Raw genomic sequence first — 20,808 nt, 5'->3', positions numbered from 1 at the left:
AGGTTGTCCTGTTGGAAGTTGAACCACTGCCCCAGTCTCAAGTGTCCATTACAGTGCAGACTGGAACAGGTTTTTTTCTACCTCTATTTGGCTCCATCCTTCTTTCCCTCAACTCTGACTAGTTTCCCAGTTGTGATTGGTGAAAAGTATACGTTAAAAACGATGCTCCCACCACAATGCTTCAATGTGTGGATGTTGCTCTCATTTTTCTTTGTGCCATTGACAAAATGTTTTGTCTCATCAGACCAGAGTTATACCTTTTTCCCATATCTTTGCTGATTATCCAACATGCCTTTGGACAAACTCCAAATGGGATTCCATACGCCTTTTTTCAATAATGGTTTTCTTTTCTCCTCTCCTCTTCCATAAAGCCCGAGTTTGTAAAGTGTCTGGCCATGGTTGTCCTGTGAACAGCTTCTTCAGTCTGAGTTGTGGATCTCTCGTGCTCCTTCAGTTAGTTACCCTTGGGCTCTTGGTTGTGTCTCTGACTAATGCCCTCCTTCCTCAGACTTTTGGTGAATGCCAATGGATCAAGTGCTGATCTTTGGGATGTTTGAAGTTTGGGATATTTTTTTAATACCCAAACCCCGATTGATAATTTTCCAGGACTTTTCCCCAGACTTGTTTTGATAGCTCCCTGGTCATCATGATGCTGTTTGTTTAGGTATGTTCTCTAACAAACAATGGGGCTTTCTGGGAACAGGTGTGTTTACACTATATTGAGATCATGTGACACTTTGACATTTTGTTCATTCAACCAATTATGTCTTCTGCTAACAACCGGCTTTAGCAGAAATAATGTAGGGTTTCATAGCAACAGGGGTGAATTCTCATGCAATTTCAACTTTTATGTGGTAAATATTTTTTGCTATTATGGGCTATTTTGTGTAGATTCATGACATATAATCACAAGTCCATTTTCAGTTCCACGTTGTAACACTACAAAATGTGGGAAATTTCAAGGTACTATACACTACGAGTTTGTTCTCTTCTATACTCATTTTGGTTAATGCTGTCTGTGTCACTGAACGACAGGACGACTATGTGCTGGAGGTTCGCTGCTACCAGGCTCCACATTGGCCCAATCCAGACAGACCCATCAGTAATGCCTTCGAGCTCATTAACATCATCAGGGAGGAGAGTGCACATCGAGAGGGCACTATTGTGGTCCATGATGGGTAGGTGTTACAGGTGGCACAATGCCAAAAATATATGGACCATCTATAATGATTTTTGGTATGTTATACAACGTACATTGTTCTATATGATGGTGTAATAAATCTATTGAATAAGAATTCTGAGCAGGACAGTGGAACATTTTTGTGAATAAGCAAGATACATTTGAAAAAGCAGTGAACTTTGAGTGTGGAAGCAAAGCAAGTGTGTGCAAAAGAATCCACCAACCTCTTTTTTTCCTAGCCTCAAGTAAGTTTCCCCTTGTTAGCATTACTACCCCATAGTTAGCTGGTGACTTGCTGCTGTTCATCTCTATGGGTTTTCCAGGCATTTTCAGGAATTTAAGATAAAATTCCTAAACATCTAAATTTAAGAATTCCTACTTATTATTATAATTATTATTATTTGTGCAGGTATGGAGGCTCCAGTGCTGGGATCCTGTGTTCCCTGATTACCCTGATTAATCAGTTAGAAGAGGAGAACATAGTGGATGTCTATCTGACAGCAAGGATGACCAACCTGATGAGACCAGGAGTATTCACTGATATTGTGAGAACCCTTCATTCAAACTTACCTGCCCATTTATTTTTAATATTTCCACTTTATACAGGAGTCTGTATATTTACAGAATCCTGTTGAGATCTCAGTCTCAGTGGGCTTGGTCCTTATAACACAAGAAATAATGTATACATAAAGGAGTGATTTAAAATGTAAGACATTAAAGTTGCTCCTCTCTGTTTTCCCAGGAGCACTATCAGTTTCTTTACAAAGCTATATTAAGCTTGGTGAGCACCAAGGAAGATGAGAAAACACTTCATTCCACTGAGAACAATGGCAACATCCCGGCTGGCTCAGAAAGTCTCGAGTCTCTTATGTAATGTAAATAAGTCATATGTTTTGAGGTTTTCAAATCTAAAGAGATTACATAATTTGCCTTTGTTTACATCAAGGCTAGAACATGGCCATTTGGCTTTACATCCCCCAACCCTTAAAAGTGTCTGTATGGGACATTCTGGTACAGGATGTGATTTGGTCTATAATCGTGCCTTTTTGTAAAACGTGTACTTTATAAAGCGATTTGATATGTTATTGTTGGAACTAATGCCAAAATTTCTACTCTTTTCAGAATGTTGACTGCCGCATTGCTAGTGATGTGTATTTAGTTGAGTTAAGAGGTAATATTTATAAATAAACAGATATACACAGATTTTATAGACAAATGTAGCTCAAATACATTGTTACACAAAGAAACATTTCAGATATATGACTACACACTGATCACATCAACAGACCAAACCCTATTTGTATAAATACATTGTCTATTTTACTACTTTTGTTTGACATAAAAGTTTAACCATGTTTTTTTTTTTTTAATTATTATTATTATTATTATTATTATTTAGGATATATGTGTATACAGTTAAGTGACAGTGCTGTTTTATTCCTTGTCTGTGTTTCGTTATTTTGGTGCATGAATTTATGTAGATGTAAAGCAACAATTAATGTCTGTGAACGATGCCTGTAAGTTTGTTATTGCGTTTATGAGTGTCTAACTGCTGATTAAGTGACTATGCTGTGTACTTCTTTAAGTGAGACAGGAAGAAACACTACAACCTCTAAACTTGCCACTCGCACGTATTGTGTAAGAATCTCAGTGTAATAGTCACATCTTAACATGTGAATTAGAAAAACAGAGGACCCGGTATTAACGAACATTCCACTTTCCCCTCAAAATAAAATGAGGTAAACTTATTCTGTTTTTATTCTACTGGGGGTTTGTTGATTTAGTTGGTTTTATATAAAAAATGACTTACAGAAGCAGTTCTTTGTGTCCTTTATGTGACAAAAACTTTTTTTATACAGCTCTCTACATGTGGATTATGTTTCTAAAATATACATCTGTACCAGGAGAGCTGCAGCACCTCAACTCTACATCACCAATAATGAGCTTACAACAGTTTCACCCAGTGGACACATTATGTAAGAGATTTATTGATCATTATTAAACATAAATAAATGTGAAATCAGCAAAAAGCCCAGTGAAACCTCAAATGGTATGGCTAGTATGAATAAATCCACAACGTGAGTTCAGACCGGCCACTTCCACTGGTTTGCAGGGGCTTCTTCGATCAGTGGTTCCCATGGTTTCCATTCTGCCATCTTTCTGGATAACGTCAGCTCGGACTCCGCCTACAAAATATTATACATTTTTACACACTGCAACTTCGAATGTTGTGAGATTTTCAGCTTATTCATGTGGCTACTGTTTGGAGTCAGTATGTAATTATAAAAAAGTATGTACATATACGGACAAAAGTTTGTGGACACCTGACCATCACACCCATATGTGGTTCTACTCTAAACAGTTGCCACAAAGTTAGAAGCACACTATTGTATAGTATATCTTTGTATGCTGTGACATTAAAATTTCCCTTCATTGGAACTAAGAGGCCCAAACCTGTTCCAACATCACAATGTCCCTGTGCACAAAGCGAGCTATATGAAGACATGGTGTGTGAAGGCTGGTGAGGAAGAACTCGAGTGTCCTGTACAGTGCTTTGACCTCAACCCCTCAACACCTTTGGGATGAACTGGAACACCGACTGCACCCCAGACCTCCTCAGTACCTGATCTCACTAATGCTCTACTCTAATACTAGATGAATGAACACAAATCCCCACAGTCACGCTCCAAAATCTAGTGGAAAGCCTTCCCAGAAGAGTGAAGCTCATTATAACAGATCAATCTGGAATGGGATGTTCAACAAGCACATACGAATGTGATGGTCAGGTATCCACGAACGTTCGGCCATTTAGTACAGTATACGCAAATTGATATAATTGAGAAAAGAACTGAAATTGGTTTCCTGAAAATTTTATCAGGGAATTTGTGTCATTTATAATTCATTTAACAAATTACAATGTTTTTATTTAAAGATCGCTACATAGAGTATACATACATAAGTGATCCATGATTTTTAGAGCTTTCCAGAAAATGGCAAAATGTACAAGCTAATAGACAATAGTCCAAATGTTAAATTTTTTCCTCTATTAAATTTGTCATATTTATTTATTTTTTTTAGAAGCTATAATATTTTCAAATATTACCAAATATTTTCCACTCTCATTTTTAACTGGACTGACAACATGAAATAATTCTTAATGACATGTACTGCATATGTTTCTTACAGTATATTATAGATATTAGTTGATTGTGATGCTGTTTTTTTCTTTTGTAGTTTATTTTTGCAATACCAAATGATGAAATCCGTAACCTACAGCAACCATTGCGCATATGCACGGATATTTACAGAGACGGTATGTGCGGTCATGTAGTTATATCTAGATTATGTATTATCCTCTCTCCTGCTCTGCTGCTCATTTGAGAGAGAAAGAGAAGAGATTTCTGTCCATGGTGCAGCTATAGTGTGTAGGAGTTTAAGCAAAATTGTGGCCTTGAAAGCAAAGAAATTACCCCTACATATGATAAACAGAAAAGCTTTAAATGGTCTACAGCCTTTTTTTTTTAGCATAAACATGGCTTTGTTCAGTGTCAGTGCATCAGTTTTGTACTCACCTGTGCGATGACCTCTTCAATCTGGCCACAGTTAATTTTCTTTTCAAGCTTCCCTACATCAGGTTCCTTTAGAGAACATCATACTGTAAGAATCCACACGCCACTGATCTCAAAGATACCGGGGGGGAAATAAGTGTCGAATGTGTCAACATTTTTTCAGTAAATATATTTCCAATGAGGCTATTCACATGAAAATTTCACCAGACATCAGTATTAACTCAAGAAATCTGGAAATATAAAGAATTCACAACAATAAAGTCCAATATTTTCATATGAATAACATCATTGGAAATATATTTACTGAAAAAATGTTGACGCGTCCAATACTTATTTCCCCCAGTGAATTACAGTTCATAAGACTCGGTTCATATTCAGTCTTTAACTATTGTTTGGTAACAATAACAACTGGAGGATTTGGATTGATGCATCAATGTAAAAGGCAACTGATGATATTAAGTTGAGGCATAAATTGATTATCATCAATTATAAATGATTACAAATCAATTATCTAAAAAGGAGAGACAGTTACTTACCGATTTGACAAGGTTGAGTCGCTCGGTTATTAGCTGCTCAGTGTACTTCCTGTAGGCAGCATCCTGAGGCATGGCTTGGACACAGCCCAAAATCTTGGTGTACAAAATCCTAAGACGCTTGGGGCAGAGAAATGGCACCATTCAACGGTTGCATATCTATATTTGCTACCTGGCATATGGTGAATGGATGTATGCCCTCATTTACTACATTTTACACTTGAGAAATCTATGTTGTTTAATCAAAAGCCATCCTGACTTACCTTCCTTACCACTATTATAACTACATAGCTATGCATTAACGTAGTTTATTAAAAAGCAGGGACTTTACCTCATGTGGGTTCAGGGAAACAGCGAGGCCCACCAAGCCTGTGGTCTGAAACAAATGAACAGTTAACACTATATTAAATACCAATCACAGTCACACTTCTGTAACAACAACAACAACAAAAAATACGCTGTTAATCATCAGATGGGTGATTACAAAAAAAAGTAAGTACCAGGTGAGAAGGCATTTTAAATTATTAAAAACTTTTATTAAGAGTTAATTAGTTCATGAGGCAACGACAGCTGTCTTGCCTAAAATGCTTGAATCAAGAAGTTTTTAAAAACTCATTGTTATTAAAGTCCTCCTGAAACTACAGATCTGTCATTAAATAAACATTTGTATTCTGTAGACACATGCTGTACAACTAAATGCTGTAAATGTAAACAAATAAGCTATTTAAAGTCTTAGTATAATCCATATGTAACAGTGCAGTACTCCATGCAAATTATATGATCTTTAGTTGATCACTCAGGGCTTTACATTAGTTAGTCTTCATATGCATAAATTTGCACATAATCAGGAGCAGGATGCGAACGTTCCATACACGTCCCCCCCCCAACCCCCCCAGATAAATTAATACCACAGATGTTGCTTTGGTTATAATATTTACAGTAATGTTGTAGACTGTTGCTTTAATTGAGAATCAAATAAATAAGCACAACCAATATTCAATTTACAATTAACATTTTAATAAGCCCTTAAAAATACACCACAAATGGTGCATTTCTCATTGTAATAATTCCACACTGGTGATGACATAACTGCAGCGCTAAAGTTTAACATCATCTGATTGCGATCGGTTCATGAGATCGGCCAAATTTATAAACTATCGATGGAGTCATAGGATGTGATTATCGGCTGATACTGATTGGCTGACGATCGATCGGAGCATCCCTTTAATTGAAAAACACCAATGCTACTTAAGTGCTGACAGTGCCCCCTTGTGGACACAATTCATCTTGCTAAACATGAATTACAATTCAGATCCGTATGATGACACCTGATTACCAAAGTCTATGGCTATCCAATTTAAAATCATTATTCAAAGGAAACAGACCTTCCTTTGTTTCTTATTGAAGAGTTTCTCATACATTTATTTTGTGTGCTTTACTAGGAATATCCACAAGCTACAAAAGAAACACCAAAAACCTATGATATTTCCTGTTAATTTTAATAAATGTACCAATGAAAGACTAAACTTTGTTTAATTCCTCTTAAACACTAAAAATCTAAAGGCCAGACAGAGACTTTATGCAATAATTCCTGCATCTCTTAAAGCTACAACACGTAAGATGTTGGAATTTCCTTCCCTCTGGTAGAAAAATGCTATTGTGAGTTACTTGCAGAAGATTTTGTAGCATGACTTGTTCTCTGCTGCACAGATTAACCTCACAACTGCAAGTGCACACATTCATAGAGTAAAAATCACACCAATAATGTACGGTCAACTGTTTACTACAGTATGTGTGGCTTTGGATGTGGCCCAGGTGTTCAGGAAATGTTGCCGTTTCCTAAGAATTACAGAAACATTACTGTACAAGAATAAAAATCTTTATTGTGCACATCAATGGAACGGTCATAGTTCCTGACTACCAGGTAAAAGAGCCGAATCTCTCATGGTGCTGCTGTCTTGCCTCATGTCTCTCTGCATCGTGACATGGCTCTGCTCATCACCACTAACTGCGGGTAAATAGCTAAAGTACAGCTTAGAGAACAAAACTATCAAGTCTGCGCACTTCTCATGAATGTAATTACTTATTTCGTACTCCAGCCTTTCAAATGAGTTATGCACAGACTGGATAGTGTTCTCTGATATAATCAAATATACAGAGAAACACATAAGCACCTCCTGTTAGTTGGTAGCCTGCCATCTTGAGTTCTCTAGCGACACAATTTTACAACTCAATAAAGAGGATAATCCACAACCGTCAACCTGGTTAGAAAATGCCTTTTAGCAAGAAAAATAGCCAAAACTCAATCAGTCCTGAATCTTTCTTCCTATATATATTGCCATCTTTCACACAAAGGCTGCCACTGGCTTTGTTTACTGACTCAATAGTTATGTTTTTTTTCAAGCAGGAAAGAAAATTACATTGTGGCTTTACGGTTTAAGTATCTTGTGATATTATTAGTAATGCTTTTTTAAAAAAAAAACACACATTATACTCATTCCCAATAAGTCAATCACCTTCTTCAGTTACATAACATTTAAATACATTCTTTTGAACAACTATAACATACAAAAAAATATTCCCTTGTTATGCTACTGTAAGAGAAAAGCCGTCACCACAAATCACAGCCTAAATTTTTCCAGCACAGTTCTTCAGTATAATGCACTCTGTTCACAAAGTACACAATCTACTGTCTCCCTGTGGGTGTCAAGCTGTATTTGCACCCCTGCTGCCTGGTCCATACACACCAGTGTGCTGTAACTTCCATCATTATTCCACTGAACAGAACACAAACTGCTTGAACACACACCGCTGTACCGATTAGAGTGTCGGCACATAAGCCTCTGTGCTTTACGTTTTATAACACTGGGAAAGCACAAAACTTTCTTGGTTACGACCCTCGTCTCCGTCCTGATCTACAACGCAATCCCCCGTCCTGATCTACATTGCAAGTCCCCCGTCCTGATCGACACGACAAGTCCCCCGTCCTGATCGACACGACAAGTCCCCCGTCCTGTTCGACACGACAAGTCCCCCGTCCTGATCTACATTGCAAGTCCCCCGTCCTGATCGACACGACAAGTCCCCCGTCCTGATCGACACGACAAGTCCCCCGTCCTGATCGGCACCGCAAGTCCCCCGTCCTGATCGGCACCGCAAGTCCCCCATCCTGATAGGCACCGCAAGTCCCCCGTCCTGATAGGCACCGCAAGTCCCCCGTCCTGATCGGCACCGCAAGTCCCCCGTCCTGCACATTTTAGAGTTTTCGCTGCTCTGACACATCCACTTAAACTCAGGAAAGGCTGTCAATCATCTGATTATTTGAATCAGGTGTGCTGAGAGCAGGGAAAACACTACAATGTGTAGGACAGGATAGGACAGGGGATGGGACAAAATGCAAGAACACAATGAGCACACTGCAGCTCATAAAAATATAAAACAACATTCCTGGAACTGTGAGGATTTTAAAGCTCTGATCACTATACAAAAGTAGTTTATATTCTAAAGCAGTTTACATCCTCAGCATATAACGTAATTAATTTCACATGACCTACATGAAGCTAAGCTCTTAAGGAATCCATGGAAATGAATTCAGATTGAATTTAAACTCTCTCGCGCGTAGTACCACACTATTCATTTCCTCCATGCTTGTCCAAACTAATATTTGTCCCGACATTGCACAGTCTACTTAGTTTAAGAAACTGCAGTCACTGGTTTATTGGTTTGTTGTTCTTTCTTTAACTAATACTAACATGGAGTTCTCTGGCGTTTTATTACACTGCAGCTCTGTTATTTATCTAACACGCCACACCAATAGTCCTGCGGAAATAAGGACAAAACACGAACACCCTGTACAAAAGCTGCATCCATAATTCCTCGTTACGACACGTTATACAAATTATTAAATGACCTCCACACGTACCTTTTTAATCACACCAGCCATATCTACCAGCCGTCTACGCTCCTTTCCGTCGCTAAAAGATGACGTCGTAGCATGACTCTACAGCGCTCTCTGCAGCCCGGTGTGTGCTGTACTTTTTATTTTCATGGAAAAAAAAGAATTTACATGAAGATTTGAGTATTAAAAGCTACTGAATTCTTAATGTTCAAAATTAAAGAACATATATATATATATATATATATATATATATATATATATATATATATATATATATATATATATATATATATTTCTGGGTTGAAAACCAGAATTATCTATATTTATTTATTAAGTAATCTGTATTTATTTGTTTGTTTATTTAGAATTAACCTCCTTGAAATTCAAGTGTTCAGAGATAGAGAAAAGAACATCAGGTATTTATATTCATATATGTAAAAGATTTTTCACAAATTTAGATTTAATAATTCAGTTTTCAAATATTCAGAAACCTATGTTCAGTCAGCAAAATAGAATGAGGAATAATAATAATAATAATAATAATAATAATAATAATAATAATAATAATAATAATAACAACAACAACAATAATAATAATAATAATAATAGTAATAATAATAATAAATGAGTTTAACTCAGGGCTATGGGCCATCGTGTGTTGTGTTGTTTTGTATCTCCTGCAGTTGTCTGCCCCTGTCAGGAGCGTGCGCCTGCATCACCACATCAACAGAACACTGTGCAATTATGATCTTTAGCGGGAGGCTGCAATGGAACAGAGTGATGGGGAATTAGACAAAAACCTGATACCTGTTTGTGGTTATTATTGATTGATTCATTCGTTATCTCTCTCTCTCTCTCTCTCTCTCTCTCTCTCTCTCTCTCTCTCTCTCTCTCTCTCTCTCTGTCCTTTCTTCCTCTCTCTCCCTCTCATATTGGTCAGATAGATGTTAATAATAAATCATGTCAAATATCAAAAGGAGTACTTCAGATCTAGTCCAAAGACCACATTCAGTATACGATATTGCACTGAGTAACATTCCATAATGTCTTACAGCAATAACAATTACAGTGTTTTCCATTTTCTACATTCATAAACAATTATTACTAAAATGAAATATAATCAGTAAAAATCACAGTAAAAAAGCTGTCACTTAAATGTAAGAATATTTTATTAGTTATTTCTTTCAGTAGCAGCATAACACAACAACAATAACACAATCAATCTCTACAATCATACGAACACACTGCACAAACAAAAAAATCTCTGATTTTGTCACAACAGTTATAAGCACAAAATTGTATAGAATGTCTTTGTATGCTGTAAGATTACAATTTCCCTTCACTGGACCTTAGAGGCACAAACCTGATCCAGCACAACCATGCCTGTGTGCACAAAGCGAGCACTATAAAGACATGGTGTGTTAAGGTTGGAGTGGAAAACTCCAACTCATGCACAGAGCCCTGACCTCAACCCCACTGAACACCTTAGGGATGAACTGGAACACCAACTGCACCCCAGACCTCCTTACCCAACATCAGTGCTTGACCTCACTAATGCTCTTGTAGCTGAATGAACACAAATCCCCACAGCCACACTCCAGAATCTTGTGGAAAGCCTTCCCAGAAGAGCAGAAGTTAGTATAACAGCAAATGGGGAATACATCTGCAATGAGATGTTCAACAAGCACACATTTGTGTGATGTTCGGGTGTCCACAAACTTTTGGCCACTAGGGGCTCTCATAAAGATTCTTGAACTGAAATTACCTTGACACATCAACATACAAGAAGTGATTGGACCAGTATTCACAATTCCACACATAGACAATGTAAGTTCAGAGTAGATAGAGAATACATGTGTAAATATACATATATACAAGCTCAAATGCTTTTACATAAGATTCCCAAACATATAAGCAATGTACACTTTCATTCAGACATTAAACATTCTACTCAAACGGATTAACATAATATCTGTTTCTTAAAACACAGTTCCTTCACACAGTGACACACATTGAAGCTTATTTTAAAGCTTGGTCTCGAGCTATATACTCTTGGTTGGTGGAACAGGGGTCAAGTCTAATTATAAACCGCTGTTTTGTAACTGCATGAAGTGTATCTCATTACATTACATCGTACAGGAGGAATTCAGTCCGACTTTCATATCACCGGCGTTTGGAGCTGATGTATGTATACATGTGTGGTTGGTTGTTGTTAAAATGGCAGAGCAACTGGACGAAGAAGAAGCACAGCTTATTGATTTAGCCATCCAAAGAAGCCTTCAGGACAGCACTTTACCCTTCTATACAAAATGGAGGTGTGTGACATAATCAAATGCTTAATATTTCTTTGCATGTTTCAAACTAACCGCTCCACTTTTTAAAAAAAAAAATGTTTTAAATCTCTCAAGTACATTGGAAACGGCGAGCGAGGAAAATCTGAAAATTTTATCAGCTATAGACCAAGGTACAGCCCATTTCTGTTATCTCTATCACGTATATGCTAATTACACATTTTATGAATAATAATGTGAACATATTATCTTTTTAAAAAAATGATTATCATTACAGTGTATTTTCATTCAAAGTGTATGTTATCTTTGGTTTTGTAGACATTGAGCCTGGCAAGATTTGGCCCTGATATATGTGTACAGTATGTAGGCCTATATGTATAATATTTAATTGGACATCACTTATTCATAGCAAAGCTCATGAGAAAAAAAGAATATTTAAAATCAGACAGCAAATATACAGTATACAGAGCACAAACAACTCTTTAAAATGCTGTTTATCTGCTCCAGGTGACTTGGCCACATTGTGGGCAATGAATGGGAAAAGAAGCGCATTTGCAGAGACGGACAGTAGAGGTTGGCTTCCCTTTCACAGAGCCTCAGTGCAGCCAAACGCAGAGATTCTGGATGCTGTTCTACTCGGTGAGTGAAGAATACAGTAGTTAAAGATTACAATCATTCCACTCATTGCATTTTACTCAAAGGCAAGTAATACAGGTAATACAAGTAGTGCAGGCACAACACATGATAGATATAGGTTAAAACACTAGGTAAAAGTCTTAGAAATGTCCAATGTAAAAATTGGATGTTATATTGTCTAATCCCATAGGATGACTGACAACAGCACTCAAAAGAGCTGTCAGTCAAAAGAAAAATCAGTCTGTGAAAACTGGCTTCCATTTGTTTTTAGACTTTGTGTACTGTTTTGCTGGACCATTGCTGGCAATGTACAGTATTTTTCAAGAAAAAAAAAAGGTTCTGTAAAAGGTTTCAAAGTCAGGTGTACTCTTGTTACTCTTGAAGAATTGATAAATAAATATTTCAGGTATTAATATAAGTTTGCCCTATGGGATTCATATCCATACAAGGTTTGCAAAAGAGAAAGTGAGAATGAATCCCAAAGCTATCTAGCCTGTTAAGAAAATTCTCCAAAAATTACTTTGCTATTGCACAGTAGTCAAACAAATAAACACTCCTAGCTATAACAGTTTGTGTTACATACAGGCACCAGGGACTGTTCAGGGACAATTCAGGGTATTTATTTATTTTTTTTTTTAAAAGCAAAAGATCATTTTTAGGTAATACATTGTGATTAACCTTAAATTGAAAAAACTATTTCCCGACACTACCTGGTGACCAAAAACTGGAATGATACTTGAGCCTACATGACATACTGTATGTATATATATATATATATATATATATATATATATATATATATATATATATATATTCTTTGCTGGCACTATTCTGGTACATCAGCGTCATTGCTGCAGGTTCAGGTGCATTGTGAACATTCTTGACATCTTTACACTTACACTTACAGTTGTATAAGTGGCATTTGCAGTTAATTTCACTTTCTATTTTAATAATATAGCAGAGAGAAATCCTTGATACAATAGTGCACTAAGACCGGTTTGGTCTGGCCCATACTTTTGAGTTAACTGCATAAATGAAATGAAATTCCTTTCCTGTAACACATCTACTATTTTTTTTTTTTTTTTTTTTTTCCTACAACAATTCCTACATTGTACCATGCCTTGTTTTTCATTACTAGATATGTATTATTCTTCTGTAGTGGTAAGTGTATGTTTATTAAGTATATAAAAATTAGGTAAGCTCCTTGTGTAAGAAACCTCAAGATTTCTTGTAAAATATTTCTGCACATGCAGCCCCCTTTTTTCCATAGATATATAAAAAGTTTTATCCACATAATAACAATTGTAAAATTCAGTAATTTCGTTGTAATAAAAGTGTGTTCCTTTTCTGACTGCTTAACCATAACACTGCTGTTTTACTCAAATTCATGTTGAGACCTGAACATTTTTCTAATTTATTTCACAAAGACATAAGGCCAGTGATTATAGTACCTAGAAACTATAAAAGTTATGTTGGCACTGTTTTTATGTGCAATTTAGTCAGATGTATATGGGTGCCTTATTGTCTTGCATGATCCACCATGGTTTCAAGGGAAGATAGTTCATCCCATTAGATTTGGTTGTAAGTATGTTTACTTGATTGTTTCCAGAATACCCAAGACACAATGAAATTCTTGTGCCACAGTGGCGCATCCATGCAGTAACTGTTACAACATACAAGATAAAATTGTGGGGAAAGATGTGCAGTTGCACTTGCAAGGAAGCCAACTAGACTTGTTTGCTGGTTCAAATGATGTTTGTCAATTATTGCAGAGACAAATCTACTGGCAGCAGTTATGAATGGGCTATGTGTGCTTTTATTTGTTTGATCAGCATCCCATGAGTTGTGCATGGAGGAGGTTACAGCTGACGGTGAGACGGCACTGACTCTTGCTGCCCAGGCTGGACATGTGGAGAATGTGAAGCTGCTCCTGCAGCATGGTGCCTCCCCACACAACACGAACAGCAAAAACGAGTCCCCACTTCTGCTAGGTAATGATTCCAAGTAGCACGTAATGTTTTATTTATATAAATATGCCATGCTTCTCTGAGAATAAATTTAAGTTCCAGCTTTGTCCTAACATTTAAGTTCCAGCTTTGTCCAGAGACGGGACTCTTAATGTTCGTTCTTCAGTGTTTACCCCCAGGACTACATTGAATGAATCTCAGAAAATATACCTTATATATTTAATTATTTAAAGAACTATCATAAAGTATATAAATCATAAAGCATAAAAGTATCATAAACAACTACAAAACAGAGCATAGAATTTCCGGACACAAAACACAAATTAAAAAACAGTGTTTATACAATTATATAAGACTTGTACTGTGTATAAATATTAATCAATTATAAAAGAAACAAGTATAATGTTATTTTTAAAAAACATTATTAATAAATAATTATTTTATATTCATGAGCCTTCATGTATTCTTTCTCCTTCTACAGCGGTCAGGGTTGGCTCCTATAACATGGTACTGGCACTGATATCAGGTGGTGCGTTTGTGGAGCAGGTGTGTCTGAAAAAGTGGATGGCCATTCACGAGGCAGCCAAGGTGGGCTGTGCTGACATCCTGATGTTGCTACTGAGGCATGGCGGGAAGGTCACAGCTCGAGATGGCCACGGTGTCACACCACTGGGAATCGCCGCTGAGTTTGGCCACACTGACATCTTGGAAATCCTCATTCAAAATGGTAAGATGGAGCATGAATGTGGTTTTAAACAAAGACTGAGTGTCACAAGTAAGAGGATAAAAGTTCTTACTAATTAAGATTATATATATATATATATATATATATATATATATATATATATATATATATATATATATATATATATATATATATTATTGTCAGAATCAAAATGATTTTATTTTTACAATGGCAATGATATATAGTGATATTTAATAAATAACAAAATATGTAATATATATTATAATAATTACACGACTACTAACACTACTACCACTACTACTGCTAATACTACTACTACAATGACTACTACTACTACCACCACCACCACCACTACTACTACTACTACTACTACCACCACCACCACTACTACTAACTACCACTACTACTACCACCACCACTACTACTACTACCACTACTACCACCGCTACTACTACTACTACCACCACCACCGCTACTACTACTACCACCACCACCACTACTACTACTACTACCACCACCGCTACTACTACTACCACCACCACCACTACTACTTATTAAACTACTACTAATTAAATCATAGACACACCTTCTTAGACAAGAAAAAAAAACATCAAACCGTGTACATGTCTCACTTAAATTGGCCTCTAAATGGCAATTAGTTAATCATTGACAACTTAATTATGGTTATGAGTCTAACTGGTCATCTCAAACACGTCAATCTGGCAGTACTAAGGCTCTCAGTTTTGAAGAATCAAATTAATCCATATGGAAGAGTGGTGACTAGTAAATCTGCCATGCATCATTTTATCCTGGATTTGTTAAGCAGTTTACAAAGAACCAGACCCTGATCGATGATCTTGAGCAAGCTGCTTTTGCTATCATGCTTTTCTTCTCCACTAGGGGGAGATGTTGCTGCACAGGCCACTAATGGAGACACGGTGTTATATGACGCAGCAGGTTCCGGAAACCTTGACTCCATCCTTTTGCTCCTTCATCACGGTGCAAATCCTAATGTGGCCAGTTTCGCCTTTCAGCTTCCCATTCATCGTGCCGCATATGAAGGCCATTACCTGTGAGCCTATAGCACAAAAGCATCTCCCTAGTTAATAACAGCTGTTAGTAAACACATGTCCTGTGGTATACAACAGAGTGATGAGCAACAGTCAGGATTTCCAGGTCACAGTTTTTACGACAAATTGACAAGTTTTGGAATAAGGTTGTAAGAAAGAAAAGCAAGTCGTTTTTGGTGAGGTTAGTTTAGTGAGGTTAGCAACTGCCAATATCTTGTTTTAAAAGCAAATAATCAAATTAAATTTAACCAATTTCCAAAAACATAGGCCATGGCCAACAAAAATGAAGTGTCAGTGCAGACAGTGTATCTATGGTGCACAGAACAATTTCTGCTGTAAGATATATTGCGAAGATTTGGAGAGGCAAAGAGGGATTGTGGAGTGGATATTGTGCATACCAGGCAATATTAAAAAAGGTGTTTTGTAGCCAATGAAAATCAGAGGCTGGAATGGAAATTTTGGTAAAACCTGGCAACTCTGCCTACACTTATCATTTAATTATTTGAGTTGCAGTTTTATATGGATCTGGTATATGTTTGTAAAACATCTAAGGGGACAGAGAGCGTGATTAGAAAAAGATAAAGGCATATTCTCAAACCACGCTTTTTCTTTGCCAAAATTAAACACCAGATGATGTTAGTTAGTGCTAATTTTGCCAGTTGTCTTTGATTTCGTCCTGCAGTCCTTTAAGTCCCTTAAGACTAAAATGAATTTTATTGTTGTATTTTAGTAAAAATGTAATTAAATTTTAGTTAATGAAATATATTTCTACTACATTATATGCATTGATTAGCCAGACAGCAAACTTCAGAGTTATTGCCATCTTTCAGGAGATGGAAGGAATGAATGGACAAAATGATTATATAAGTTTGAACAAATTGGAGGGACAATTGGAGAACTATAGGGACAACTATTACCTTTCCACTAATCATTATATAATCATTATATTTTTTCATAAACATGTGGCAAAATTATTGAAAACCCTTTAGAAATTGAGGCTACAGATATAGACATGAAAGTTGTTCCTCAGCATTCTTTCATCGCATCTATCTCTTTAAATCAATAGCGCTCTGAAAACATTGATCCCTATCACAACTAAGAGGGCCATACACCAGTCTGGGATGAGTCCGGTACACTCTGCTGCCGATGGAGGCCACGCTTCCTGCCTGAATTTACTTATCAAGAAGGGCTTTGATGTCAACTCTCTTCTGGGTGACCACATTTCCAACAACTATAATGACATGAGGAGGACAGCGCTGTATTTTGCAGTGTGTAATGGTGATGTCACATGTACTGAAATGCTGTTGGAGGCCGGGGCAAAGCCTGATCTTGACCCTCTGGTCTGCCTCCTTGTAGCAGTTAGGGCCAGTCACTATGAGCTTGTGCGACTGTTGCTGGCCCACGGCGCTAATGTGAACAGCTTCTTCACAGCTATCAGTGACACAGTGTTCCCCACAGCTCTACAATACTGTCTTCATGACGAAATAATGGTGCGTTTATTACTGAACAACGGCTATCGTGTTGAAAGCTGCTTTCAGTGTGACCACAACTTCTGCATTTGTACACAAAGCTACACAACGAGCGATGACACTAGCAGCTACTTCAACAAAGTGACAGTGAGTTCAGGTTCTGATCCAGCTAAAGATGTCTGTGTTTTGGATTTGCCTGTAGCTGCAATTATAAAGTAACACTATATTATTTGATATATTTTCTTGTGTAGTTTGCTTATGAGAGTTGGTTTTCCAACACAGTGAACACTAACTGATCAAAGATTTAAAAATGGAATCCATGGAAGTCCTTTTTCTGGGCCAGTTTAAGGCAGGCCAGGCTGGCTTAATGATGATAATATTTTTGGTTTTTGGTTTGAATTCAGTCTTGATCTGTCTCAAAATATCTATTAGTCTGCATGTTGTGCAGTTTTACAAATGTGCTGTTATTCAAAAAAGGCTTAATGTAGATCAGTCAGCATAAATGTTATATGGATTTAACAGCAAAAATATACAGTTTTGTGAAAAAATAAGTACACCCCATGGAAATCATTATGTATATTTTTTTACACAGCAGGACAAGCACACTTTTGATCATCTTTGAAATATTTTATATTTATATATATTTATGTATTTATAAATATATATTTTTCACAATTGAAATTAGCAAAAAAAAAAAAAAAAAGCAGATCAATCACATGGAAGAAGTAAGTACACCCCTACATTTATCACACCTTCAAATCCATAAAATTATAATCAGATGTTCAAGATTGGGTGCCATTGATTAGAACCTGCTTAGGGAGTGCAGGTGGAACCGATCTTACATATACCCTTCTCATATATAGTGTCTGGTGTTCCCTATGCTATTGAGGTATGTGTCATCATGCCAAGCTCTAAAGAGTTCTGTAAGCCTTCAGAAAAAAAGGTTGTGGATGCTTATGAGTCTGGCAACAGATTTTAAAAGATTTCCAAATTATTTGAAAATAAGGAAAATAATCTACAAATGGCACAGATTTCAAACGACTGCCAATTTGCCCAGGACTAGTCGTTCCAGCAAATTCAGCCCAACAGCAGACCGTCTGATGCACACTGTCGTGTGGGCAGTGGTGGTTAATTGGTTAAAGGCTCTGGGTTACTGATCAGAAGGTCAGGAATTCAAGCCCCAGCACTGCCAAGCTACCACACTCTTGGGCAAGGCCCTTAACCCTCAATTGCTTAGTTGTATAAATGAAATAAATGTAAGTCGCTCTGGATAATAAGGGAGTCTGCCAAATGCCATAAATGTAAATGTAAAATGTAAAAAGGAGTCTCCAAGATCCCCAAAATTTCATCACAGGATCTGCTAGTAAGTCTTGCAACTGTTGGTGTCAAAGTGCATGCTTCTACAATCAGAAAGAGATTGCATAAATTTGACCTGCATGGGACGTGTGCCAGGAAAAAAAAGCCTTTGCAAGATTATAGTTTTCCAATGAGCATATAGGCAAAGACCAGGCCTTTTGGAATAATGTGCTCTGGACAGACAAATCAAAGATAAAGTTAACAGTAACAGTAGACATGTTTGGCACTGACCAAAGACAGCTTTTCAGAAGAAGCACCTCATACCAACTGTGAAGCACCATGGTAGAAATGTTATGGTTGGGGGGGTTGCTTCACTGCCTCAAGGACTGCATTCATTGATTCAACTATGAATTCTGCATCATATCAAAGAGTTTGTGAAGATAATGTCAAGCCTGAAAGTTGAAGTTGAACTGAAAGTGGACCTTTCAACAGGATAATTATAGCACGCTAACAAATCCACCAAGGAATGACTCAAAAAGAAGAAATGGAAAGTTATGGAATGGCCTAGTCAAAGCCCTGGTTTGAATCCCATTGAAATGTTGTGGGGGGTTTTGAAATTGGCAGAACATGCAAAAAAAAACAACCCTCAAACATCTTGCAACTGAAAGAATATTGCATGGAAGAGTAGTCAAAAATTCCAGCAAGCTGATGTCAGAGACTGGTGGACAATTATGCAAAACGTCTACAAGAATTTATTTTTGCTAAAGGGGGTAATAGTAGCTTCTGAGGCCAAGGGTGTGCTTACTTTTTCTACAGAAGAATATCACATCTATTTATATTTCTGTTAATGAATTATTGAAAAAACTATTTTACCTTGGTTTTGTTCAAGCACATCAACTTTATTAATAGGCACTGTTTCAAAGATGATCAAATGTTTTGTCTTAATATGTCAAAAAATCTAACAATTTCCATGGGGTGTATTTTTTTTCCCCACATGGCTGTGAGAACCACAGAACAGTGAATAAGAACAGTTTCCCAGAAATTTTTGTCATATTCCATAGAAGGGTCACAAAATTGCAAATCCATAAAAACACAGTCTGCAAATCTATTAAAAAACAAACAAACAAACAATACAGTCTTTACAACAGAGTGCTTGTTGCTAAGATGTTTCAGTATAAACCTGAACACTTTACCAGTAATAGCAGTAACTGGCTCAAGCTGAGTCTACAAATCTAATATGCTACATGTTCTGTGTCTATTAGTTTTGTGATTTCGTCAGTGTGAGCTGGCTGAAGCACCTGGTAGGACGGCTTGTACGCACTCTGCTGGATTATGTGATAGACGTTCCCATCTGCCCCAAACTGCAGAAGATCTTAGAGATGCAAAAGGAGTGGCCTGAGATCTGTGACATTCTCAGTAAGCCATAATACTATATGTGTTCTATTTCATTGTAGTTATTTGGCATAAAAGTGTATGGTAAACATATGATGAACATCTGTCCCTTCTTGATGTGAATTTAGGAAACCCACGCTATCTGCAACACCTGTGCAGGCTGGTTATAAGGAAGAGGATAACCCTGAGAAGACTGAACAATCCCAGATTTATGAGTGAGCTTTCTTTCCCCCCTGCTCTAAAGAACTATCTGATCTACAAGGAGTATGACTTGTATGGAAGAATGAAAATTTGATTTAATATTACATTAATTTGGTATAAAGAATATATGATAGTAGAATGTATGATATTAGCTTCCTTCTGATACTAATACTCATGTAATACTCATGTATTAAAAACAGAACTTGGTTAAAGTTGAACAGTGCTGTGTTGTCATTGATATTAAAGTTTATATACACCATAGCATAAAGATATTTAAACTCTATTTTCATGGTACTATACCTTCCTATGTTAACTCAATTAGTTTATTTTCTTTATTTCCATAAGACAGTCTATACAGGATTCTGTGGAGTTTTTTTGTTTGTTTGTTTGTAATGCTTTATTTTGCTGCAGCATTAAAAAAAAAAAAAAATTGTGATGCAACTTGCAGAGTTTTTGTGCGTTTTTTTTGCAGAAAACTACTTCAATTGGTGAAATCACAATTGCACCAAATTGTTTTGCAACGTCTTTCGCAGTGATGTTTGTTGGTAAATGAGACCTTTCTGCTGTACTCATGTTTGATGCACATGAAACAAAGAGGGC

At 36.8% G+C, this 20,808-nt stretch overlaps 3 protein-coding genes across 6 annotated transcripts in view; 2 read left to right on the top strand and 1 right to left on the bottom strand.

Annotated features, from left to right (window-relative positions):
• Positions 1-2,928, top strand: part of ptprz1b (protein tyrosine phosphatase receptor type Z1b) — a 47,687-nt gene extending 44,759 nt beyond the window's left edge. Inside the window, exons 28-30 of the mRNA XM_047162163.2 lie at positions 1,036-1,178; positions 1,590-1,725; positions 1,923-2,928. Coding sequence (XP_047018119.1) covers positions 1,036-1,178; positions 1,590-1,725; positions 1,923-2,054 — 411 coding nt within the window. The 3' untranslated portion in view covers positions 2,055-2,928. The remainder of the gene's footprint in view (positions 1-1,035; positions 1,179-1,589; positions 1,726-1,922) is intronic.
• Positions 2,929-3,148: 220 nt separating this feature from the next.
• ndufa5 (NADH:ubiquinone oxidoreductase subunit A5) lies at positions 3,149-9,301 on the bottom strand. Its single transcript, XM_017494872.2, has 5 exons — positions 9,205-9,301; positions 5,614-5,658; positions 5,286-5,402; positions 4,753-4,818; positions 3,149-3,366 (listed from the first exon to the last, which is right to left on the bottom strand). The coding sequence occupies exons 1-5, from the start codon at positions 9,223-9,225 to the stop codon at positions 3,265-3,267; spliced, it is 351 nt and encodes a 116-aa protein (XP_017350361.1). The 5' UTR covers positions 9,226-9,301; the 3' UTR covers positions 3,149-3,264.
• A 2,018-nt stretch (positions 9,302-11,319) lies between these two features.
• asb15b (ankyrin repeat and SOCS box containing 15b) lies at positions 11,320-20,633 on the top strand. Of its 4 annotated transcripts, XM_017494841.3 has the most exons (10): positions 11,324-11,495; positions 11,589-11,644; positions 11,790-11,830; positions 11,979-12,110; positions 13,940-14,098; positions 14,556-14,801; positions 15,681-15,852; positions 16,917-17,466; positions 19,878-20,031; positions 20,136-20,632. In XM_017494841.3, exons 4-10 carry the CDS (start codon positions 12,002-12,004, stop codon positions 20,300-20,302), a joined length of 1,557 nt encoding a protein of 518 aa, XP_017350330.1. In that variant the 5' UTR covers positions 11,324-11,495; positions 11,589-11,644; positions 11,790-11,830; positions 11,979-12,001; the 3' UTR covers positions 20,303-20,632. The 4 variants fall into 4 exon arrangements, with proteins under 4 accessions (XP_053544424.1, XP_017350329.1, XP_017350330.1 ...); XM_053688449.1 differs by lacking the exon at positions 11,790-11,830 and having other exon boundaries at positions 11,320-11,495; positions 16,917-17,340; positions 20,136-20,633; XM_017494840.3 differs by lacking the exon at positions 11,790-11,830 and having other exon boundaries at positions 11,323-11,495.
• Positions 20,634-20,808: the final 175 nt, after the last annotated feature.

This window comes from Ictalurus punctatus, chromosome 19 (assembly GCF_001660625.3).
Source record: "Ictalurus punctatus breed USDA103 chromosome 19, Coco_2.0, whole genome shotgun sequence".
Classification (NCBI taxonomy): domain Eukaryota; kingdom Metazoa; phylum Chordata; class Actinopteri; order Siluriformes; family Ictaluridae; genus Ictalurus; species Ictalurus punctatus.
Note: the sequence above shows the minus strand (reverse complement) of the source record. Positions and strands in the feature narration are given on the sequence as shown.

Coding starts and splice junctions, on each gene's coding strand:
- ndufa5 (XM_017494872.2), bottom strand. CDS start 9,225: ATGGCTGGTGTGATTAAAAAG. Junction 4,819..5,285: donor GACTCAACCTTGTCAAATCG/GTAAGTAACTGT, acceptor TGTTCTCTAAAG/GAACCTGATGTAGGGAAGCT. Junction 3,367..4,752: donor TTGAAGAGGTCATCGCACAG/GTGAGTACAAAA, acceptor AATATTTTGTAG/GCGGAGTCCGAGCTGACGTT.
- asb15b (XM_017494840.3), top strand. CDS start 11,398: ATGGCAGAGCAACTGGACGAAGAAGAAGCACAGCTTATTGATTTAGCC. Junction 11,496..11,588: donor CCCTTCTATACAAAATGGAG/GTGTGTGACATA, acceptor AAATCTCTCAAG/TACATTGGAAACGGCGAGCG. Junction 14,099..14,555: donor CGAGTCCCCACTTCTGCTAG/GTAATGATTCCA, acceptor CTCCTTCTACAG/CGGTCAGGGTTGGCTCCTAT.